A 26631-nucleotide genomic window follows, 5' to 3' on the forward strand; every position below is an offset into this window, starting at 1 on the left:
GATTCATTCTTTAATATTCATTTTTTAATGTATAATTTATAATCGGTATATTTAATATATCTATAAAATATTTTTAAAAAATATAAAATAAATACTTAATATATTAAGTAATATTAATATTAAAAATATTTTAAATATAAAATATATATTTAATATATCTATAAATATATTTATATGGATTAGTAAATAATTCACAAATAGTTTTGTTGCACAAAAATAATTTCAGTTACATGTTTATGCATTAGGAAATTTAAACATGTTTAATTAGTTAATTTACTTTATTTAGAAAAAAACTCATACCCATGCAACTTGTTAATATTTACTAAATATGCCCTCTTTTATTCTTAATCATTTCATATACTCAATCAATTGATTCAACAAGTGTATACTGTTTTATTGATTTCCTCATCCTGAAACCATATTTTGAATCCTAGTCAGACATGGCATTTTTCATACGCTTTGAAATTTCATTTCCATATCCCACATACAAGCTTCAAGCTTGTGTGGTGATATCACCAAACAAGAAAAAAATGATGTCAATTTTTGTAGTGCAATTCATTCTTGAAAGTTGTTTTTTTGACTACTGTCCAAAGATTTTTAATCGGGTTTAAGTCTGGGGAGTTACCTAGTTGTGGGAGCACTTTAATGTTCCATTCTTCAAAACTATTTTTCCAACTATTTGACAGTATGGCATGGCACCAAATCTTGTTAGAACACTCCTTTGCCTTGTGGGAATTAGTATTGAAGTTGTGTCACGACCCTTTCCTTTAGAATCTTAATGTATTCATCACTTATCAGCATATCTACTTGAAGTAAATGAACCCTTCATATGTGAAACAACCCCAAAACATATTTTCTGGGGAACTTTAACTGATTTTGGATATGAGCAAATTATGTACTTTCGTCTGATGCTTTTCCATCATATGGAATCCTTTACCCCTGAATATAAAAATATGACATCAGAAAAGCATTTTTCCAGTCTTCTTTCGCTCAATTAGCATGTGTTTTAGACCACAAGAGCCTTTTTTTTTCTACAAGAAGTCTGCATCTAATAGTTATCACATGTAAAGCTGTTCCAGCAGCTGCTAATTCTTAATTTAAGTCCACATCAGATAATTTTGAATCCAGTTTACTTTTTCTCATTAATAACCAATCCTGTGCTGGAGTAGGTTTTCTTTTACAGCCACATTTGCCTTTCCTTCGAGTTGTAAAGGAACCAATTTCTTTAATTTTTTAAAAAATCACATTTACTGCCCGTAGTCCAACACCACAATTATAATAGAAATAAACAAAAGAATTCCTTTGTTCAAATTAATTTGCATGCTACTATATATATATATATATTGTAGCATGCAAAAAATATATATAGTAGCATATGTAGGCCTTAGTATAAAATTTTGTGGCTCAAAAATCTCCAAAACTATTTGATCAATTGCTTTGAAATTTAGAGATGCTGTATTAGTGTACCTGATGTTGTGCATATGAAAATTTGATGCTCAATTTAAGGTAAAAAAAAAATTGAGGTTTTGTTGACCGAGTATAGTAGTGTATTTTCTTACATCCTTATGCTGTCAGTCATAGTGGTAAGTGAATTGATGCTTGGGTATAGGATCTATTAGTTAATTTAACATATGTAGTGCATTTTACTCTGAAAAATCAATACTTTTCTGACTGTGAATTAGTGAGGCTGTTGGAAACAAAAAGTCGTTAGTTAAAAATTGTAAGTTTATTTTTATTAATTAGTTTCTTATAAGATAAATCTGCATTTTTGGATTACTGAAATAATTAACTCTATAAAGCATTAGAAAGGGATTTAGTTCTCGGTTGAATTTATAATATTTGTATTTGAATTTATAATTTTTTGTATTCTTATTTTTAAAATATTGTTATACGAGGGGTGGCTGAAATGCAATGCACAGTTGCTTATAACTCACAAATGAAAAGAGATAAGTCAAATAAAACAACTGTACCAACATTTACCATTTCTCCCAACACAGTGTGTGTGCGTGCGTGCGTGCGCTCACGTGTATGTGCGTTGCAAAGTATAATTGTTGCAAAATTATTGATACTGTGGATTATCAACTCAACAAATATGTCTCCTATGCAGTTTTAACTTCTGTGTGTATCGCACAGACAGTCAACCTGGCTTCTAGATACTTGGTTTCCGCAGGCAGGGAATGTCAGGAAATGTAGATTTAGTCAGCAGAAGTCTTTTTTTTTGTTGTATTTTTGGTATTTAATTGCTTTAAATATCATCTAAAAGGACAATGTTTAATGACCAGTGGTTAGGTATAAACTTACACCCAGAATTCAGTCTGTTGAGAAGAGATAGAGATGGGTATCGTGCTTTTTGTGATCTGTGTAAAAACATTTTGGATTGTGCAATATGGGCTGAAAGCAGTGACTTTACTCAGTAAAGGAAAGCATTATAATGAAATAATTAAGATAAGGAATTCTCAGCCTTCACTGAAAATCTTTTTATCTCCAAGCGGTACTTCAACTCAGCAGACTAAAACTTTGATCAACAGTTGTGAAAACAGTGGTTGTGCTACTTATGTGTCTTCTTTGCCTGGATCTTCTGATCAGAGTAATAGCATTTCAGCAGCAAATAATGATGATGCATTTGAATCTTCGACATCATTTACACAAAGTTTCAACACAATTACTTCATTTTGTTAGATTATGTGGGTTCTCAGAGTTGTATAAAATAAGTTATCCTTAAGTTCATGTGAAGATATTGGTTCAACTTATAAAATTAGGTTTCCTGGTAGTTGTGTAATATAAAAATTCCAGCTTGGAGCTTCTAAATGCTCTTATGTCGTTAATGACATAAAGTATGGTGCCTTGCACCATACTTTGATGGCATTCTACTAATATGCTACAATAATAATGACAGAATATTTTTCAATTAAATGTTAATAATGTTTGTTTTTTTTATGAGATATGGTGTTCCGTTACAGTTTTCTTATCTGTATTACTTTTAGTCACAATGATTTTAGTTTTCCTTTAACTTGTGATCATACATAAATAAATTGTTTAACTGAAATCTATTTCTTATCATTTTCATGCAAACCAAGTTATTGAATATGTGTTTTTTTTACTTTGCAAAATAATGTAGGCTAGTTTTGTCAAAATTTTTTAGCAATCTTAGGTGTGAGCCAGTTATTTGTAAAAATTGTTTAGTTAGTTTTTATTTCTTATATGTGTTACTTTTAGTTACCATGGTGTACATTTTTATGCAAGAAACGTATTAAATGTTGTTTTTTTTGTACTTTGCATTGAAATTTGCTGCAATTTATCACAAAAAATAGCATAATGTTAAATGTATATTGTAAAAAAATCTTTAAAACTAAACTTTAAAAATGATTGTAATAATAAATAATAAAATCCTTTTGGCAAGCCGGAAGGCGAAGGTAGATTTCACCTTGCTAAGTAGGGGATAAAAAAAGATTTCCACCTTAAAGTTAAGAAAAACGTCAACTTTACTCAATAACATGTTGCAACTCAATAACATGACGGTGGTTGCATGTGAAAAAAAGTTTTACATGTTTAGTGTACGACAAGCCCCATCTTCTTACCATTCAAGCAACGTTTTAGTCATCCCTTGCCGTAAGGGTTGGTCATATCAAAAATTGATTCAGATAAAAGTTTTAGGTAATGTTTAGAGGACTAACGACCACTTTAAACTAATTAAATGCAGTGCCTATTAAGAGAGGTATGATTTTTTTTTTGTCTTGGGCCAGTGGTTGGTGATATCAAAAGACTTTACATCTAAGTAAAGTCTTAGGACCTTATCCAAAAGAATAATAGGAACTTCAAAACGAGTTCGATATTTTACTTAATAAGAAAGTTATAACAATATTTTGTTTATTCAAAAAAGCCCCCCGTATTTCCACTCCCATGGTCTGATTTTGCCCTTTAACGAACTCGACCAAGATTTTGGGTTGTTATATTTTATTATCTATTTGAAAATGAACGTTTTTTTAAAAAAATGTATTACTGGTTTTTACTAAATTTACTGATGTATTTGTAATTATCAAATGATTTGTGGCAGTACCTGACAGCTTGCAAGATGCTTACTGTAATATGGATATATAGTTCTCTGAACAATATCCTGACATAATTTATCCTTAATTGTATAATTGATTGATAGAAATGTTGCCAGACTAACAATTATGTGATAGTTGTCATAGGAGGAGGTGTAGAGAAATGTAGACTGGTGATTGTTTGAGTGGTACTTGGAGAAGTGACAATGGAGAGGACTTGTGTGAATTGTAAGACTTATATGAAACCAAAGCTTCTTCAAGATATTCAATATTGCGGTTTAAAAATAACTGTTATAATAATGATACATTAACATTTTAGACACACATTTTTATTGTTTGTTTAATTTCTATTGATTTCTTTTTTAATATTAAATTAAAATATTGTTGTTTTATTGCAGAGCAAATGCACAATTGAGTAGTCTTCAACAATTATCAGCTGCTTGGCAGCAATTTGAATTGCATTTATCTGAATTACAAGTCGCATTAAGAGGTGATCATGAAACACTTAGGATGTTAGATTCTGCATTACAAAGAGGCTCCGTATCACCCGATGTTGCTACATCAGTTAGGGATGTCGCTAAAGTGCTTTCAGAAAAACAGGAAATGCGTTGTGAGGTAGTTATTTATGTTTATTTTTATTTATTTGTTAATGTTAATATTCACTAAGAATATATTAATATTTTATATAAAATCTTGAAATTGCTGCTACTCCTCATATAACCTTGCATATTATTTACTATTGACTTTCTGACATTTTTATATACACTGGCACACACAAGTAGTATACTATATTAGTACACTACTGCCATGTATGTGATAACTTATAAGAAATATAGATCTTTATTGATATGTTAACTGCTTAAATTATATGAAGATTTTATTTACTCTTAGCATTAATATTTACAGTTCATAAAACAATCAAATGGTTTCATAAAGTAGATGCTTTTGAATCGTTATTCAGTACATTTGTAATTACTTATGATTTTCATCAAACAAATTGCTGCTGATCATTTCATTCAGAAAGTGATTTGTTCTTGAAATGTTGGGTATTGAAAGATTGGTAAAAAAAATCATCAAAAATCAGCAAGACTATAATGAAAATCTAAAAAATGTATGTTCAGATTGTTACATAAAAGACATTAAATTGGTGGCTGTTAAAAGATTTAAGTGTTTACAGTGCTTTACTAAACAACATAATTATTTTGAATAAGTTAGTAATGTGAAATTGTTATATCAAATTGAAGAAAGAGAGTTTTTTCTTTTAATTAAATCTATAGAATAATTTTTGGTGAAAAATATTAATAAATTAATGAAAGTATAATTTAAACGATTTTTTTACAAAATATACTATAAAAAAGAAAAAACTGATTGAAATTAAAATTTATGAAAAAATTTGTAAGTGATCTTATTGAATATGAATAAAACAAAACATACGTTGAAGACCATTGTACTGTTATTTATTTACTTTTACAACAAGCTGATGCCCTATAACAGCTGTTTATGGATTATCGTGAATTTTATAGCGTGAAAAAATGCCATGGCTGATTGGGAGTCACATCTTGAATCTCTTGGTGAAAGGCAGAACTGCCACAGAGTTACAACATCACCTTCTTTGTAATTCCCAACTTATTCATTTTCTCCGTTTTAAGATTGGAAACACGATTGCTCATTTAAATTTCTGAGAAAATTTTCCTGAAGCTTAGGTTACGTAAATAATCAAGTTTAGAAACTGAGATCAGATGTATATATATCTATTTGACAGTAAAGGTGTTAAATTTATCAAAAGCAGATCATTTTTAGTTTTCATCGTATTGCAAGGACTATTCACAAAGTTTCTTGTCTGTAAAAAACAACATTTTCCAAAAATTATTTAAACCACTTGATCACCTTGCAATTCGATACATTTAGACCAACAAATTTTCAACTTTTTAATACCCAAAATTTAATGTAATTTGTCCAACTCTGCAAAATAAGCAGTTGTTTAAGCATTGATCTCATCATTTGAAGTGAATCTTTGTCCAGCCAGCCATTTCTTTGGCTTGCTGGGAAGAGAAAGTAATCTGTAGGAGCTAAATATAGAGCATGTGGAAGCATTTAAAGCGTAGGTCATGAAGTTTTACAGCAGCAACTCGAGTGTGTGAAGGTTCATTATCGTAGTGAAAAAGCACTTTCATTTTGACCAGAAATGTAAGTTGTGTTTGAATAACACTCTTCAGTCAGTCCAGTAGTGAAGCATAATATTCCTTGGGTATAGTGCTGCTTTTTCCAGGTGAGCACAGAATCGCAAGAATACCAAAAAATTGTAGTCATGGAACCAATTTTGCTTTCTTTGGCGCACTTTCACCTGCTCCTGCTTGCTTTTGGTTTCTGGTTTGTAATGTTTGATTTATTATTACAAAACCTCAAACAAACTCAATGGAATTGCCTTCAAATAAATGTAGACATCTTTGAGAAGTTTTCAGTTGAAAGCGTTTTTTATTGACTGAAGTGTACTGGACATGGTCTATTGACATGTTTGCGATGTAAGCTAGCTTTAGTTGGTGATCATTTAATTTAACATAGTGTATTTTTGGTTCAGTCGTTATGGTTTGTGGATGTCCTGAATGTTCATTTTGAATGAATGTATGACCGCATATAAATTCAGCAGTCTATTTTTTTATATTTTATCAGAAACGAAGAACGATTCTTTAAAGTGGAATCTAAATCTTTTTGTTTATCTGTTGAGATTAAAGTTTTAAAACAAAGTACTTGAAAATATCAAAACCTGTTTAACTTTTTTTCTTATTGTTTCAATTTATTGATTTAAAAAAAAATCTACAGTATATTTTTTCTTTTATAATTTAATTTTTTGATATACTTTTCTCATTATGATTAAATTACATGGATTATATTACATATATTTATAAATATAATATATATTATATATGAATATGTTATATTCATTTCATTATTATAATACATACGAGTCATATTCATAAAGTAAGGACCGTTTGGTCATGAAAAAAATTAACTTGTGAGAAAAGGTTTTTACTTAGTTTCAGTTTGCTATGTATCTACTTCACTTTTCCACATAAACGCCATTCAGGTGTGAGCACTTTACGTAACACTGTACCAGTTTCTTTAACTCCTCTGCATAGAAGTTCACTGCCAGGGAATTGAACCAGTTGACAATGGCAGTCTTGAGTTCCTTGTCGTTTTCAAACCGTTGTCCACCAAGCCACTTTTTCAAATGCAAGAAGAGGAAGTAGTTGCTAGGTCCAAGGTCAGGACTATATAAAGGTGATCAAAGAGTTCCCAATGTAAATCTTGAATTTTCTTTTTGGTTAAGGTAGCAATGTGAGGACACGTGTTGTCATAAAGGATGATTACACCAGACGACAGTTTCCTGTATCATTGATTTTGGATCACACATCTCAGTTTGGTGAGCATTTCGCAGTACACATCTGCTGTAATTGTTGATCCACGTTTCATGAAATCAACCAAAATGACCCCCTTTTTTCCCAAAAAACTGTAGCCAACATTTTTCGACTCGAGTATGGAGATTGCTTAAACTTTTTCGGTTTTGGGGAACTTGAAGACCATTGCATCGACTGTTCTTTTGATTCTGTGTTGGTGTAGTATATCCACGTCTCGTCGCCCATAACAATGTGGAAAAAAATCATCTCCATCTTGTCGATAGCGGCCCAAAAACACTCATCCACTGCACATTCTTTGATCTTTGTGTTGGTTGGTCAGCATTTTCAGTACCCACCTTGCACACACAATTTGTGATATCTGAGCTTTTCTGTGAAAGTTGTGTAGACAGAGGTGCAACCAACTTGTGGAAATTCATCAGCCATAGTACTGATCGTCAATCACCAATCACATTGCAGTTTTGGTTCACTTGTTTAATGATTTTGTCGGTGTGAATATTGGGCCTGCCACTCTGCTCTTCATCATGCACATTTAAAAGCCATTTTTAAAGTCCCAACACCATTGTCCAACTTTTCCTGCACTCTTTACTGTAGGTCCATATACTAGGCACACTCTGATGAATTTTAACTCATTTCAACTCCCACTGAATTTTATCAGTTGTAGATCCTTTTGCACACAAAAACCGAATCACAATGTGCACTTCACAACTGGCTGGAGAAATGATTGTCGCAGCTATTGCGATCTGCATTCACCGGCAGGTAAATGACTACTGAATCAAAACAATAACTGCAGTGGCTTTGTAGATAGCTGGGATATAAACCTGCATGTGTGAACTGTGCCTCAGCCCTACTAATATTTAAATGTAAGCCATTGGCCCTTTATGAATGTTCCTTGTATATATTAAAATTGTTTTGTTTCTAATATTGTAATTTTATAGTGTTGGTAATTTCATTAAATATGATTTTTTATTTCTTTACAGAGTGCATTGGTATTAAATCAATGCACCTCCATTTTAGTAACAACACAAGGTGTCAGTACAACAGAAGGGTCTGGTTCACTGTCTGACAGTGGTATATCAGATTCAGGATCAGAACAAGAATTAAGTGAACGTGAAAAACGTCTTGCTGCACTACGAAGATTAGCAAGACATTTAGAAGCTATTCTAGCACCAGGATCTCAAGCGATTAAGGATATGGCTACGGTTTGTGCTTTTACTGTTATTATTATTATTGTTATTACTCAGTGATATATTTTTGTATCATAAATAAATAATTAAAATCTCCTAGTGTTTGTTTGCAATATTGCTTGCTTGAAACTCAAACCGCTGGACCAATCTGAACAAATCCTTTAACATGATTAAATAGCGGATAAATTTGTCAAGATAACTTCATTGTTTGGTTAACTGTAAAATTTAACAGAAGGCATATTTTATTTCATAACACCATTTCTTTTTATGTGTAGAAAAACATCTTATTGGCTGACTAAACTTATTTTTTTTATAAATGGCAGACAGCTATATCGTTTCTGATATAGGTAAAATTTTACTTTGTTTTTTTGTTATATAAAACAAAAAAACAGGTAAACTGGTCTTTATATATCAGAGATTAGTAGAAAATGTTAAATAGTTGGTAGATAAGTGATGCAATTTGTCATAATGAGCGCAACTTATGTACAGTATATTTAATCAAAAGGTTTGTCTGTAAGTTATTGTTCTGCTTTTTATTTTTATATTATCTTTTTATTTCATTTAAATCCAAAGAAGAAGACCATTATTTCAATTTGTGTCTACTAGCATGTTAATTATTATCTTGATCTATGTATTTTCTTTCCTTGCATGAGCTTATGAATAACAGCAATACCCAATACCCAGTTTAACAAACTTACAGAGATAATTTATTTAAGTAATGAAATTATAGCTCTATATCACTGTTACTTTTTAAACATTTATCAGTGGATCCCTTGATGAAAAATAGTTTTTTTTTTACATTTATTCATTAAATAGATGTCTAACAAAAGAAGGAAGAAGTAATAGAATGAGATTTTTTTTTAAATATATATATATATAAGGATAGGGATTTAACTTTACTTAATTTTTACTAAAAAAAAAAAAACTTAATTTCATGATTTACTAGGATGAATTTTAATGAAACGTTTAGTGTTGAAAATTAAAGCAAACTGAATTTTAACTATTGTTATAGAAAATTTTTTAAATGCTCTGGGATTCCTGGTTCTTACCCAACTTAAATAGTTTTTTTTTGTTAATTACTTGCTGAATACATACTTTAGTTTTGGGAAAATATTTTCTTTACTTTTGGTTTTTGGAAGGGGCAAGAGTTGAAACTTCAGTAGCATAGGCATAAATATGCTTGTCACTTGCTGGAAAATTTATAACAAGTCAGTCCAGCATAGTTGATAACGATCTTGTTAATTGAACTGAATTAAAACAATTTTTATACAAAAAAACTTATCTTTTTAAATTTTGGATGACTTTTTCTTCTCAGTAATAGATCAAAATTGTTATTCAAGGGAAGACAGTGAGGTTGAGCTTGTTATTTTTTTCGAACAGCATTTGATCGCAGAAATTATTGGTTTTTTTTATCTAGATTTAATTGATTATGACTACTTCTTTCTATGATATCCTATGGTAAAATGTTAATGAATATCCAGAGGTCTTGGTGGTGACACTGAATTTAGCTTTTAATCATCTGCACATCCAATAACAATGGTATACGTATACATTAATAAGAAGTAATTTACATTCTGTTTTACCTCGACCATAACTTCAGTGGTGGATTGTTCTTATTGATTAATGGTGTATTTTAAATATACGGTACTTATCCTGTTCATAAGATTTTATTTAAATATCTATGAAATTCATTATCTTGTCCCTTATAAATGGGTAAAAAAAACAACCTATCTTCCTATTACTCTTTGTAGTTAAATTTTTGTTTTTCTTTAATACCTATGAAGGTGTACCACTATGTATGCTATTTATGTTTATGCATTTTGGCATTATTTTTTGCCTATTTATACAAAGTGTTAAAAAAAATTATTAGTTTTGATATTTCTTTTAAATTTTTAAAAGATTTGTTAATTTTTGTTTAAATGTTACAGCGTATTGAACAGACTGAACTAGAGTTGCGTGGTCTTCAACAAACATGTCGTGAATTAATTGTCAGAACAGCTGTTTGTGCTGAAGCAAAAGTTGGTCGTAAAGTATCTCCATCTGATATACCACCTCATTGCAATGCACTTCCTACCTCTCGTCAGCGTACACTTTCTTCTTCCTCAAGGTAATAATCATTGTATTTTTTATGTTTCTATTATTTATTTGCTGTATCTTTTGTTACAATTTATGTGAAGAATTCAATTCTGTGCTTGCTTTCTACATTATATATTATATTTAGGTAGTTGTGTTTTTTTTTTCTGAATTTTTATGGGCATCGACTGCTAAGGTCATTAGCCCTCGTCATAATCTTTAAAAGAAACTACTATCACCATCTGGATCGTCATATATAAGGGTGTAAAGGGCCCTTACATTTTATTTAAAAGCACAAAACTACACAAAACATTTAAGACATAAAGACAAGGACAATCACAAACACTTATGGGGTGTAAAGGGCCCCAATATTAAAATTTGAGATAGGTTCCCAAAAGACTATTAAATTAAAATTAAAACTTATCCTACAATATCTACTTTAACGTGTCTATAAATTGAAATTTTATTGCAGTCTTAATATATTTTTCTCTTTCTTGTTTTACCGACTTCTGGTTAATGGTCTGAAGTGATTTATTTTTATTAATGACCAATTGTTATGATAAAGAATTTTTTCTATAACCTAAGAGGGAATCGTATTAAGAAGTGTGTCTATTCTTATTTTTAAAGTTGTATTCAAAGAAATTCTTAATGTTTTAAATTGTTATTGTTATGAGACAACAGATTCAATGAGACAATGATTTATGAGACAAAATTCATGCTTTCATTAAAAAGGTTGATTTGATATCTGAATAATTCCCGATCAAAGTAAAAATTTTGATATTTCCATTCACTTCCGATTATATTGAGAAAAATTTTAATGAGAAAAACAGTATTATTTATCAGAATTTAGATAGCACGAATATGCATAAGCTAAAATTTCAGTTGGTGGAGTATTTCCCAGAAGATAAAAATGATGTCTCAAAGAAATGGGTTCTGAATCCATTTAGTGAAAACATTGCTGCAGTTGCTAAGTTATCAGTTGAGATTTACCGACCAGCTCATCAAAATGTCTCGTTATAAGTAAAATTCACATCTGAAGATTTAGATGCGTTTTGACTAGCTTGTCATAGTGAATAAGAAAATTTAGTCAACAGAAGCATTGAAAATATTAATCCCTTTTGCCGTGTTTTACCTTTGTGAAAAGGGTTTTTCATCTATGGTTGTGCTAAAACCTAAATGAAAGAATCCTCTTTTATCACCTGAAAACAATTTGCTTTTGAGTGTTTCTAATGTAGATCTACGTGTGGAGAAACTTTTAAATGAAAAACAAACACAACCATCTCATTAATTTATTTTCTTTACGTGTGTGCTTATAAATGAAAGTAAAATGTTTATAATAAATGATTTTTTCTAATAAAATGTTTTCATTATTGTTTACATATAAAATTGTACGCAAATTTCACAATACCCAGGTTGAGAAATGCTGATGTATTATAAATCAGTAGTGGGAGGTATATAAATAATTCAATGTGGATTTTGTGAGGTTAATAGTTTGCAGAATATTGCATACTAATGGTTTTTTCTGAAGATTCTCTATTAGAGTGAATATTTTTTTTGTTATTTTGTGGTAAAATTCTTTCTGATGGTGTTTATTGTGCACAGCACATATGTAGCCCATACCCCATCATAAAATGTTGGGTCAGAATTATTTGTCAAATACCAAGTATTCTACAATGCAGCTTTATCCCATATACAATAGGTATATTATTTCATAAAAATGTTATGTTCTTGAAAACAAACACTAATTTCATTTTCCAAAATTATTTTGTAGTTTTTTTTACCCTTGCATACTATACAAGTCTTGTATTTGAAGAATGGTTTTTAGAAATTGGAATTGAAGTTATTTCAGAAAGTCTTTTGGCCATATCCTGCTATCTTTAATTGCATTTTACTGTTTCACAGTATCTTGTAACCCTAATAAATTTCATACTTATTGCAAGTGAGAAGATTTCAGATATCTGTGACAGCATCTTGGTCTTTCATCTGGAGGTCCTGGGTTCGAACCCTGGTCAGGTGTGCCATTTTTCATGTGCTTCAAAATTACGTTTCCATAGCCCACCCACAAGCTTTAAGCTTTGTTTGATCAGTGTAGTTGTTCCATGTATTCCTTTATATTTTAAGTATATTTTCCTCTTTATATGAAACATTTGAATAATTTCTTTAATGTCTGTACTCTTCGTACTTTTATCACATGGTACAGATTAGAAGCTTTTGAAATGCGGTGCTATAAGAGAATGTTAAAAATGAGATGAGTTTGATAAAGTGATAAATGAAGAGAATGTTGATGCAAATTGATGAAGAAAAAACCATTTGGAAAAATATAAAAAGAGACAGATGTAGGCCGCATTGTTAGGCATCCTGGAATAGTCGCTTTGATATTGGAGGGACAGGTAGATGGGAAAAATTGTGCAGGCTGGCATTGTTTGGAATTTGTAAAACAAATTGTTTGGGATGTTGGATGTAGGTGGTATATTGAAATGAAACGACTGGCGGTACTATATAGGGAATCTTGGAGAGCTGCATCAAACCAGTCAAATGACAGAAGACCAAAAAAAAACTGCTTTACTTTTTTTTTTTACTAATCTTTAGTTTATACTAATAACCTTTTTCTCAAACTCTACTTGAACATTTTTTGCTAGCCATTTCTTTTTGTTTTTTGTACTTCATTTCAATTTTTGTAGTCATTTCTTCATCCTTTCTACTCATATTTCTTCTGCCTTTTATTTGTTGAAATGTCTCCTGTAAGCAATGGCTTTTTTATTTTTCTTCCATTACTGAGGTCACAATGCATTTTTGTTCTACAGCTGTTGTTATGGCATATTTTATATTGAACAAAAATTTATTTGTACTGTTTTAATTCTTTTTTTCACAGCTTGAGCTAATTTCTCTCCTACTAATTGCTTTTGGTTGTCTTTTTTCCACATTCCATGTAGTCCCTTTCTTTGCTTTTTTAAATGTTTTTTACAATATTAAACGCTATTAATATGTCGATAAACTTATTATTTCAAAATAATGTTGAATTTTTTGTATCGTGTATGGCTTGTACATAAATATCATCTGGACTTCTACCTGGTGGCAGGTCCTGTGTGCCACTGCCGTCTTCATTCATCCGTGTTCCAAACATCTCTTTGTTCTCTGATAATTTCATTTCTTCACATCTGTTAAGTTCATCTTCCCTTTTCCTCGCTTCCTTTCAACTTCTACCAACCCTTCCGATGCGGCTGTTAAAATTCCACTTCCTGTAATCACATATTCCGACGATATCTCTGTTTTCTCTTGTATACTTCCTGCATAAATTTTCTTTCTTCTTTAATCTTATTCATCACTTCCTTATTCTTCACTTCATCCGTCCGCTTTACTTTCTCCATCCTTTTCCAAGTCCACACTCAAAAGCATCTTTCTGCTCCATCTCCCTTTTCCTCGTGTTTGTACTTCACATCATTCCATACAAATTTATCGGTTAATATCTTCTATTACTCGAAGTCCAAACTTCTTTTACGTAGCAATTTCCTCTTTTTACTGATTCTGTTGCCATCGTTATCCTTCTTCTATTTACCTGTGCTCTTACAGTCCTTTTGTCCATACAAACCAAAATCCTCAAAAATCAGCAATCGTTTACTTTTTTTATTCTTCATCGACTTGTCCTTACCGCTAAATCCTCTTTGTTGTTTACTTTCATTACTTTAACTTGTCATACATTTATTTTCCTTTTGTACTGTCATTCCTTCCTTCAGGGCTATTATAAGTTTTGAAGTGCACGTGAGCTTCATCAGCTTGAACTACCGTATTTGTAAACCTTATGTACGTTATTTTCTGTCCTGTACTTATTCCATCTTCTCTTTTTTCAACTATATTCCATTCATATGCGTAAATAATTTAAATTAAATACTCCTGAATTGTGAATTATTTTAGATTTTTTAAGTATTTTTTTCACGTGTTTATATCTTTGTGTTTCACATATTATATTTCACGTGTTTATATCTTTTAAGTAATTAATATGGATTTTAATTGTCCTTATTTATTTTATCTTATAGTTAATTGTTTATTTTTTATGCTGTTTTAATTAAGGTCCATTATGGTTTCCCATAGTAAACAGTTAAATGTCTGCCCAATTAAGTTCTTTTTTTTATTATTGGAGTATTCACACTAGCCGTTCCTGACCTCATCTATATTATATACCGATGAGAATAAAAGATTTGTTTATTTATTAAGCTATTCTCTAATTAGATTTGAATATATGTAATAATTATTAAAAAGGGCACTCTACCCTATATTAGCTTTTGAGTTTCTTTATTTTATATCGCTGTTTAAGATAAAGGAATAAGTTCGATGATGAAGGACGAGAGGAAATTCTTGGATGTGTATAGTATAGTATAGTAAAGTAAACGAGACGCCGCACCGTACCAGACCGTTGTCGGTCGAAGTCTATCTGACAAATTGCCGACCCTTTATTAGCTAGCTGTTCGACCCAAATTTGTTTTGCTTGAGAAAAGAAAGAATGATGACGGTCGGGGTCCCTTCTTTTCTCTTCTCAATTGAACAAATTATAGAACTGAACGTCGTCGTTGTCGTCGATATTAGGACTCTCCCCTCTCTTTGAACTCCTTTCCCCGGTACAGTCGTTTATCAAACCGTTTTCACATCCTTCTTTTTTCTTTTCTTCCGCTTGTAATTTTACTTTTCTCTGTCTGGATTCTGTCTGCAGGAGAATAAAATGAACTATCGTTCGAAAACGTTTTGTTTTGCGTTCGACTTGCGCGTGAGGTGCATGCGTGCGTACATTTATACAATTTAATTCCCGTTAAGGTTTAATGTGAAACTATTTTATTTACTTATTTTTCTACGAATCTTCTTACGATTTTGTAAAATTTTCTTGCGCGCTTCTCTTACGGTAAGTTTGAAAAAATATCATAATTCGGTTCCCAGACGGTATAATAATCTTAAAACGGTCATTTGTTTTGTTTATTTTATTTTCTGAACATTTCCTATATTTTTAACCGATCTGAAAATTTAAAATTCATATCTCCTGATCTCGCTATTCGCAACGATAAAAATATCCAGAAAATGTTTTGCAGGACGTTGTAATGCGAGGATTAAAAAAGGTTTAATTATTATAAATTAAATTAATTTCGCGGTTGAAATAATCGGTATTTAAGATAACATGTTTTATTATTTCTCTTAAGATAGATTAATTTGCCGCTTTACTCACCGCTACAGTCTCCCTTAATTTAATGACGCGACTAAAGCGCCTGAGAATAACGATCAACTATATATCCAGTTGCTATGATGAATAATGAAGGTGTCACCCTGATACAAAGTGTTCGAAAACTCTCTGTGTAGTATGCTTTAGAATTATGCGGTAGTCTTCCGGCGTTGAGTTGATTGCCCTGTGGGTTCGTCGGGCATTGCTCATTTATAAACCAAAACGTCAGTCGTTGAGTTGCGATCTAACGTGTTTCATTTCGTTTCCTCTCGTTTCTTATCGGAATCAAGATAGTCGCTAGAAACGTAACGGTTGTTTCGGTGGGGGAACGCATTTTTCTCGTCGAACACGTGTTTCGGGAAAGCGAGAAGTATACTGATTTAGTGAAGCGTTAGTTTTCCGAATACTCTGTTGAAGACGCCGATGAAAGCGGAAGACCACCTAATCTAAACGAATAGAAGCCGTTTGATATCTCGGACGCTATGGCCGAAAGTCTATCAAAGTCGACGCGTAAGTTAGCACGCGAAAGTATCCTCGACGTTACGTTTTTTTTCAGATGAAGCGTGGTTTCATCTGGGAGGGTGTAATATTAATTGACAACTAATAATATTTAAACGCGCATTGCGGATCGGATCATTTTTGAAAATATATATTTAATAATAATCATTACGCTGTTTTAACAAATTTCATCGGTCGGTTAACAGAAGTGGAAATCAATCACGATCGGTTCCCAAAAGATGGTGCCACAGCTAACAGGTCGTGGACTTTTTTTACAAAATCTCTTTGGTGAACTCATTTGGAGGAGTTTGTGGCCTGCATATTGCCCGATCTGATTCCACCGGTTTACTTTATATGCGGGGCAACGAAACAAGCAGTGTATGGCATCAGACCGCGCACGATTGAGGAGCAAAAAACCCCCATAACGGCATACGTACAAAACATTCCGGTACATAAGCCGGTGATAAAATGTTTGAAAACAAATTGAAACGCGTACAGCGTTGTATTGATGTTGGATGAGGTTATTTTCAACACCTTTTATGAATTATTCCGGTTATTGTAATATCAGTTTCTATAAAATAATGAAATAAAAATGCAAACAAATAATTAAAAAAGTTTCATCGTTTCACTTCATAAATGGTACTGCACAGCAACTCTCGGAACTCTCTGTATACCACCTTCATTTCGTTGGACTTAACATAATTTGCTATTCTGTTAGTTTTGTTTAGCGACCGAATTCCCAGCGGCCTCCTATCGGTTCTTTCAACAGTTTTACTGCGACTGTCAAACGTTATAATTACGTTTTCGAACTTAACCGTATTTCTTTGAATATTTTTAATTCGTTGATTTAATCTTTTAAAAAATAAAAATTCTATCTATTAAAAGTCATTCCTTTTCACATTTATTCCGTAAAACAAAGATTTTAAGAAAAATAAATTAAGAAATGCAAAAAAGAAGACTTTTTTAAATTAACTGTTCTCGATTAATCACGGGTTGCTTAGCTTTATGAACATCGGTATTTATTGCATATTATTTTGTAAATCGAAAAATGATTGTAGGTCGGAGAACTCTTTCTTTTTGAGTGTCTTTTCTAGACGCACTAAACTCTTTTAGTTTACAAAAAAATTGTTACGAAGCTCAAAAAATTGGAGTCGAAAAGTGGAGTTTCTTAGATTTAGCGTAAATTAATTAAAGTAAATATCCGATAAAGAAAACCGCAAATAAATTTGTGAAAATTTTAATCGCAACAAAATTTATATAAATAAAGACAAATGAAGACAAAGTTTCAGATAAAACAATACAAGCGAATCGTTTTAGAAAATATTATTCGGTAATTTTAAACGGAAGGAAAATTCTGTAGGCCTGAAATTATTTCAGTTTCTCCGTGATTGTGAGATACTGTAATAAATTTAATTTTTGATTTTCAAAATTTGATCCCTTTTTTATTTCCTGATATCACCTCTAGAGCTATGCTGCAAAAAGAAAAGTACAGTAATCGGTCAAAAAATGGGGTACGGATTTTTTTGCGTTTTTCAATGTTTCATAATGCAAATCGCAAAAAAGGTAGTATTGGTACGTATGTAGGTGCGTTGTTTTGTTTAAAACTTAATACTTTTGATTAGATCACGGATTTTATGAAATTTTGTACAGCGACTCGTGTTTGGGGCAATCATTTGATAAAATTTTGGAGTCTGTATTTTCCACGGGGGTTTGGGGGTCAATTTTCTCAATTTTTTTTAAACAGAACTTACTTTATATTAACCTCAGTGCACGCGTCAGGCTTATATGAAAGTTTGCCCCAAAATTCCCCTTCTCAAAAAACCGAAAAAGATATCTTTTTACTTATTGCCTATTTTTTTTTAAGTCTTCCTAGGCGTAGCAGTAGTGCACGGCCCAAAAACATTTTGGGGTAATATTGAAGCTGGGGGACCCGATCAAAGTTTAAAATATCGATTTTTTTTCATTTTTCAAAGCTTTTTTGCTTTACTTAAACTTTTAATAATATTAAGAGAATAAATTTTTATTAATTTTATTTGAACATTAACGATAATTTCACGTTAATATCGTAAATTACTACTATCCCAAAAAAGAAATTTTAGGTATCCTTTTTTATATATAATTATTTTTCTATTATACATAAGAATAAATAACCGATGCCAGGAAAGTATTACGACTTCGTTGTCGGTTTTTTAAAAATTAATGATGATCTCTGTATAAAAATGTAATTTTTCTTTTAAATATTAACAAATTCATTCAAAATTTCATTCGGCCGCAGTATCTGTAATGTAGTACTAAACTTTTATCGCCTGCTCCAGATCTTTCTTCATCTTACTTTTTTATTATACAATTTAAATAATAAATAATTATAAAAAACGAGAAAAATATTTATGTTAGATATCGCACAACGGTGAAGTTAGATTATAAAAAGAAGATTAACAGAATTTTTGGAATCGAAATCAAGACTTTCCTATTAGAAAAATAATCAATTTTTGCACCGCTTTATCGGCCAGTTTTAAAATTAATAAATTATTTTATCGGTTTTGATACTCTGCGTACTGCTACGACTGCCGACTAACAGTGCACCACATCCTTGTGGATCGTATTTTGTTATGCGCCATCGCGTCGCAGGTTGAAACTACGGGCTGACATGCGAACTATTCTAAGGGATAATGAAGCATCGTATGTTATGGTTTACGTTTCTTAGGGCTATTCCTTTAAATTCAAATATATAAATTTCTGTAGTGTGTTCAAACGATTCGTGCCGTTTACCGTAAACCAGACGGTAATTTTATTATTTTGAGATACATGTTATACAGCTTTGTGTTTTTATTTCGCTTTTAGCATGCGTTACAAGCGTTTTACTTTGAAGATGTATTTTTGGGTTTTTAGTTTTCAATTAATTTTTAATCGACCGTTTATTTAACATTTATTTCTTACAACGAACATATTATGTTCGGACGATGATGACACGAAAGTGTTTTTCGCCCAGGAAAAAATGCATTATTATTATTATTATTATGAGGGCGCGTGGGTGGTGTTTCAATGCGCTTAGAGGCCGGACATAATTAGGGAGTAATAATTTTGTGTGCGTACAGAACATTGTTGCTGTTTGCCGGTGATATTTCCAACAATACTGATTACAATAGTACATGACGTCATTACTATGTGTGTGGTTAGACCAATCAGAATTCATTAATTATAATAAAAAAAAATGAAGCACGCCCATTATTAGTAGTATTATTTTTATAGTCTATGTCGCCGACCTTTTTTGTGTTTATTTTTTTATTTAGTTTTTAAATTAAGGAATTTTTAATTAAATTTGCGTTCACATAATTTAAACGTGTTTATAAGTGGAAGGATGGGATGGGACGTGTTTGGAGGGGATAAAATAGAATAAATGTTATGTAGTTTGTTTATTACAGATTAATTAACGGTATGGAAGTGATTTGTGTCGTGCTAAGAAACGTATAATTTTACTAAGTATCTCTCCCCCGTTTAAAAGATTCAATTTAATTAATGTACTCCACATATCGGGATCCTTTTCGTTAAAATATCTTTTTTTCTACTTATAATAAACTATTTATTTACTCGATTCATTCCGTAATTCTAAATTATTTTGATAACTCTTTTTCTTTTACGTACGGTTAATTAAAAAAAATCACAAAACCTACTTTTTTGAAGGATTGAAATATATTATAAAAAACGGCTTATTTCCTTTTTTTTATTTAATGAATAATTAGTTGCATAAAGGCATTTTTTTTATTTGTATTAGAAATTACGGTTTATTTTCACGACCGTACACCGAAGTTTAAGATCCGTATTCCGATCGACGATAGATTTCTTTAAAAATATTTTCTTCATGCGATGACCTTTTCTGGTTTGCCGACGAAAAAATGTTATCCTTTTACTAGTATTTTTTTTTAAAATTTACTTAAAATTATTATTTATTTATATGAAAACATATTTAAAAAAAAAATCGTCAACAGTCACATCGGCGGATTACTAATTGATGCCTATAATACAATAAAAAATGTATTATAGTTTGTCAGCAGGGTAATGCAGTAAGTACAGTCGCTTAATTATTTAAACGACAATGAAAGAATAATCCTTTAAGAAAATAAAAAAGAAGCAAATATATGACAAAAAATATCAAGAATACTCCGAACGTTTTTAAAACCGGGTGTGGAAGAGTAGAAAAGGTAAAATCGAATCCGTATAATGGAACGACCGAGAAAAAGTACCCCTAAAAAATTGAGCGAGATGAATGGAATCGGGCTATCATGTAACACAGAACGCGTAAAACAAAGTTCTTTTATAAATACCAAATCGGGCATTTGTAGAGATTTTTAAGAAAAATATTTGTTCCTATAAAGGTGACTATATAGTTTATTTATATTAACTCTTCCCCCGCAAAATAACAGGTATTTAAATAAATAATACGAGAGAAAAGATTGAATTTATACGCCAGGTTTTAGAAATAACAGAATGCTCAAGAAGTTCTCTTTTATCTAGGAAGAAAAGCATTTATTGTGACAAAACTTTAAGAAAACGTCAGCAGCGCAGGAATAATAATTATTACAGAATTACAAAATCGTGATTTAGTCAAGAAAAACGCTAAAAGAAATCTTGGAAAAACGACTGAAGGATTCACAAAAAAGGCCATTGAAAGTACCAATTAGAAAGGATGGACCTGAAGTATTGAACCTGGTTCGAAGTATGCGAAAAAGACAGTAAGTTACTAAAAAAGAAGGTGCACTGTCGGAATTTTACATCCAAAATGTTATATACTACTTTTTGTATATAATTTTTATTTTTCATGTTAATTAGACGAGATTAGCGGGCGAAGCAAACGTAGTTTATACTGTATTTGGTTAGATTATGTTGATTCCGTGTACTGACGAATCGTACGTATATCAACAAAACCTAAGCTCGCCTAATTAACATAAAATATACAAATTATGTACTACTTATTAATAAAAAAGTGATATTTGAACTAAATACAATTAAAGATCTAAGATACAATTAAAAATTTATTTTGTTATTTTACATCGATTAAAAATCAATATTTTTTTTTTTTTTTTGCTTTGAAATTCAGAAAAGTACCGAAAAGAAAAAGATGTTACTGTGCAGTGGTAATTTGATATATACCTTCAAATTGTCTTGATTATTAACTCGTGTCTTTTATCTCTGTTTAGAAATAAAAGCGTATTATACTTTAGTCTTTTTTAATCTTTTGCGTTATTTTGCATATATCATGCTATAAAGGAAGATTAAGTCGCACTTAAAAAGGATTCATTAGACAGATTTAAATCCTTTTAATAAGGTTTAGTATAGTTTTATTATCGATGCGATTAAACGAGTTAAATAGGCGTCGCGTGTCGTTTCATGCCGTTTCCCGTGCGATGTTAAAACGGTCGGTGCTTTTTAACATAAGGCGTAGTTCAGTGGGGAAAATGTTCGGTCGGAGTGCGAATAAAGAGGGAGGGCGACGAACGATAGTAATAGAAGAGCGCGGTTTTATTTGTCGGAATATCTGAGTATAATGAGTGTACGGGATCCTACTGCGAGTTTTCAGCGGTGGTATACGGTCGTGTCACTATTAAAGGGGAAACTTAAAGTGTTAGAAGGGAAAAATTTTTGGAAAATCAGGCGATTCATATGCAACTCACAACGACACTTAGCCTCATGTCCCATTACCACTACTTAGGGCGGTAGACTGTTCTGGAGCGAGATCTCCTTAGGGAAATGGAGATGGCCTGCCGCTTACCTTTTCTTTACCTTCCCTCTTCGGAGATCGGTGTGTCCTTCGGATCTATTTTCTCTTTTATGTATGCGGTAGTTAGTTACTTTTCTTTCTTGTCGCTGCGGTTCACTAACAACTTAGTTCTCATTTTATCCCTCGTAAATTTTGTTGAGCGGTATTAAACGTAAAATCAGACGTAATTCTTTTAAGTGTGTATTTATAATAATAGTTTATCGCCTGATTTTGTTTATTTGTTAATTTTGTTTCGTAAAAAAGTAATTTGCCGGCGTCTCGTTTAACGGACAGCAATCTGCATAAGGAGCTACATACTCGGTGTTAATATAATAATGTCTTTACATTACGTTTTCTTTTGCAGATTAATCAACAATTTGGAAGCGGTTTTAAAATGCATTTTTTTTTTCTTTCGTCGCCCTCATAATTTAATAAAAGTAAATCGGTTTATTAACATTTTAATTTTTTTTTATTCGACTTAACAAAAGATCATACCGGGTTTCTAATTTTGAAAAATAACCGGGCTTACTTGAAAAATAAAAAAAAATAACTAAAATAATCATCGGTTTATAAATCAACACAGATGATGAAAACAATTAGAAAATACCAGTTATTAGGCGCTAAGAGGACATACTTTCTAGATATTTTTATGCCCGTTTCACGCGGGCGTAGAATCAAGTTATGTATTGTCGAATAGGATTCACTTTGTATCATTTTTTCCTTTATTTTTTAAATAAATCACAGCATAGAAGTGGAACTAAAGTTTTAACCGGGGAAAATTCCATTCCCGTGATGAAAAAAAGCTTATTTCAATAATAAATAAACTGATGTTTTGCTCCGATCGGTACTTAATAATACGTTCTATCGATGGCTTCATGAACGGGGGTATTAGCTGTTGCACAGGTAAAAACTAGAACTCTTTCACGATTTGTTTGGATGGATCAAGGGAAACATTGATCGGAACCGAATCGCAGTTTAAAAAATAAATAAGAAAGTGAGATTAGCGACATGTACTCTAGGCACCCTATTGTCTGTATACAGTCTGTTATCTCTCGGCGTAACACAACCTTGAGCTTCTGCAGGATCCCTAGTCATATAAAATTTTCAGGCCATGAACGCGCTGATCGTGCCGCAAAAGACGCCTGTTTGTAGCCTCCTTTCATTAATCGATCGTTTCGAACGATCTTGTCTGTTTTCTGAAGAGGGTGGTTCATTATGAAAGGCGACAAATGCTACTGTCAGCGATAAACTTCGACCGGTTAAGAACACTGTGTTGCCTTGCCGTGGATTTCTTCGTGAAGGACTAATCGTGGAGAAGAGATTATTATTGCATAATAGGGCGCACTAAACTTACTCGTGGGCGCCTACCTCATGAATCAGACCGAAACACCCGTCTGTGCAGACGCTGCGACTGCTGACTAACGGTGTACCGTATCCTCGTGGACTGTGTCGTGTCTGTTATGCGGCATCGCGTTGCAAGTTTAAACCCAACGGCTAACTTACGAAATATCTTAGGCGACAATGTATCGATGTTGTCTAATGTATTACTATTTCTTAAGGCGTGCATCTGGATTCAAATATTTGATTAAAACTGTAATATTTTTGCCGTGTGACGTTCGACAGTTTTATTGTTTTACGTTAGATTTTTATTTTGGTTTTTCATTTCGCACTTAGCATACCGCATAGGCGTTTTACATCGTTTTAATTTTTAAGGTAAATTTTAATTTTTAATATTTTACTATAGTAATTTTGTGTCCGGGCCCCATAAAGACACTCGTTGTGCGCCCAGAGACTTCAAACTTAAGGCGTAGATGAAAATTGACTTTTTGAAATTTTGATTAAAGCTCTTCCATTTCTACCCTTTCACTACCGTTTGATTTCTTTAATCTCAATCCTTACCGTTTTCTTCTCAGTTTTCTTATAATCTCCATTCGTTTCTTTTTCTCCGTTTTATTTCAAATTCTCCTCTGAGGAACGTGTTTGAAGACATTTTTTCTGGACCGATGATATCTTTTATGGAAATGACGCAAAGTATGATCAGCAGTTCCTTGTATGTTTCTTCGATGGTGTTTCAAGTATCTTTGCGCTAGAGTTGTAATAATGACTTTAATCCAGTTGTTCCGGATTGGATTTCCAGTTTTGTATATGTACATTCATAAGATGAAAAGGTTACTCGATATCCTTTTCTATATAAGTATCTTAGGAAAAAGAATGTCTTAAATATTATCATCGGTGTATTTTTCTTCTTTTAAAAAAAAAAACTACAATAAATTACAGAAAAAATAAAAACACATTATAGGGCTGCGTTTAGAAACCTAAACTAATAAGAGATTAAAAAAAGCAACGTTAGTTATGCAATACAACCCATTGTTTTCGGGTTTTTTTCTTTTACAGACCTAATAATAGCTTAGGTGTGGTTTTTTTATTAAAATATATAAAATAAGAGTAATTGTTGCAGAAAATGTATTAATAGAATTCTCTTTTTTAAATGATCAATAAGTTAATGTTGAAATTAAAAAAAAATTATAATTACTATGATCATTGATTTTATTTATTTTCAAATCCAATGCAGCTAAAAAAAGAATAAAAAATAATTAAATATAAAATTCTTGAATTAATAATGCGCTTTGTAAACTGATAAATCAATGAAATAAAAAAATATAAATTATATGAATGATCTAGAATGCCTTGGGAGTTATGTCTTAAATTCACCAGATTTTTTTAAAGTTTTTATATTTAGTTCAGCATTGTTACTTTTCCTCTCTCTCTCTCTCTCTGAAATTTAAATGTCATTTAACATTTTAAATGTCATAATGTAAATGATTTTTATTATTCAGGTCATAATTTAAGATTTAATAAAAATAGTCAATTTTTTTAAACTGTGAAAGACCAATAAATAACATTATTTACAAAAAAAAGAAAAGAATTAAATAAGAATTGACAAAGATAAACATTGTTTTACATTATCATTTTGCACAGGATTCACCTTTAACTTGTGGCTACTACCTCAAGGTAATTGCATTTTTTGAAAACTTTATTGAATGAGTCGTGTAAAAATATTTTTAAAAATCTTCCTTCACCACTACCCAAACCACCAAAATAAAACTATAAATTGATTGTTAAAGGTGCAATGTTATCAAGGATACTTTCAAAGATTATTGGCAGTGGTAAAAAAAAAATTATAAAACTTATATCACCTTTTTTCTTTAATAAAATGATTAATAAGATTTTTTCAGCTTTTTTTCATTTTGGGTCAGGGAAAGAAGGCTGACAATTAAAAAAAAAAAAAACTGTTGGTTTAATTAATCATTTTAGAAAGTTTTTTTTTCTTAAATTAGTATAGACTGTCTCAAATCATTTTTGAGAATATTACTATAAAAGAAAAAAGTTGGTATCGCAAAAGATGATTTTTTAGATTTGTTGTACAATAACTTTATTAAATTGTCAGTGAATGAATAAAAATTACTAATAAAATTTCTAGACAATTGATTCTGAGAAAACGTGTAAGTAATATTAACTGAATATGAAATTTATGAAATATTGATTTTTATTCAAATTAAAACGGACTTAAACGTAGAAAAAAAACTGTATTATAATTTTAAACCGATACAAGAACCATTTCGACATCAGTACATGTATTAAAACAGACAAAATATTGTGCAGTGCCTGCACAAGAAGACCTGATATTCCGTTAATTTAATTTGATTTAATTTTTTTTTTTATTTTGTTTAATATTGCTAACAGTAGGTAGAAGTTACAGAAACATCAATGTTCCAACACGCAACATCAAAAGTGAACTGTGCTTCTAACTTACCCTGTTCAAATTCTTTTGCCCTTAATTGAGTGCAACTGAAGAATGATTCAACCAATCTTCATAAAATTTTCACATACACAACTTCAGTTACATTACTACAGCATTTCTAAATTTCAGTATCTAGTAGTTTTGGGAATTTTCAAGCCGTAAAATTTTATACATTTGCCTATATATATTCCTCCATACAACCGAAAACCGAAAGTAATACCACACTTTTCTTCAAAAAGTCAGTAAAAAAATTATTAAAAGTAATAAAAAGAAACATTAAGTAAAACAACAGTTTAATAGCATTATTTGAAATCTACTGTATTGCTGAAAATACTAAAAAATAAAAATTCATTATTAGTAATAGTTTTGAAAAAAATTAAATATTTTTTTTATTTTTAAGTTTATAGATTGATTAACAGTTGAAATTCATGTGTTGCATTTGAATAATTTTTCATGTTTTCAAAATTTAAGAAAATTTAGCGCTTAAATATCACTTTATAAAAATGCTTTTTTTAGTTTTCAAATAAACAATATGCAGACAGTTTTCGGTGCCATACGTAAGGTTTGTTTTATTTTTAATATAAGCCAAATTTCTTAAACTCTTCTCAGAATTAAATTTTTTACAAATGTAAAAAATTTGATTAATTTACTGAA

At 31.0% G+C, this 26631-nt stretch overlaps 1 protein-coding gene across 2 annotated transcripts in view; it reads left to right on the forward strand.

Annotated features, from left to right (window-relative positions):
• Nucleotides 1-26631, forward strand: part of klar (klarsicht) — a 1056371-nt gene that overhangs the window by 1022061 nt on the left and 7679 nt on the right. For both annotated transcript variants that reach the window (XM_075370262.1, XM_075370261.1), the window contains exons 23-25: nucleotides 4445-4661; nucleotides 8440-8661; nucleotides 10575-10753. In XM_075370262.1, the coding sequence (XP_075226377.1) occupies nucleotides 4445-4661; nucleotides 8440-8661; nucleotides 10575-10753 (618 nt within the window). The remainder of the gene's footprint in view (nucleotides 1-4444; nucleotides 4662-8439; nucleotides 8662-10574; nucleotides 10754-26631) is intronic.

Source organism: Lycorma delicatula, chromosome 7 (assembly GCF_047948215.1).
Source record: "Lycorma delicatula isolate Av1 chromosome 7, ASM4794821v1, whole genome shotgun sequence".
NCBI classification, from domain to species: Eukaryota; Metazoa; Arthropoda; class Insecta; order Hemiptera; family Fulgoridae; genus Lycorma; species Lycorma delicatula.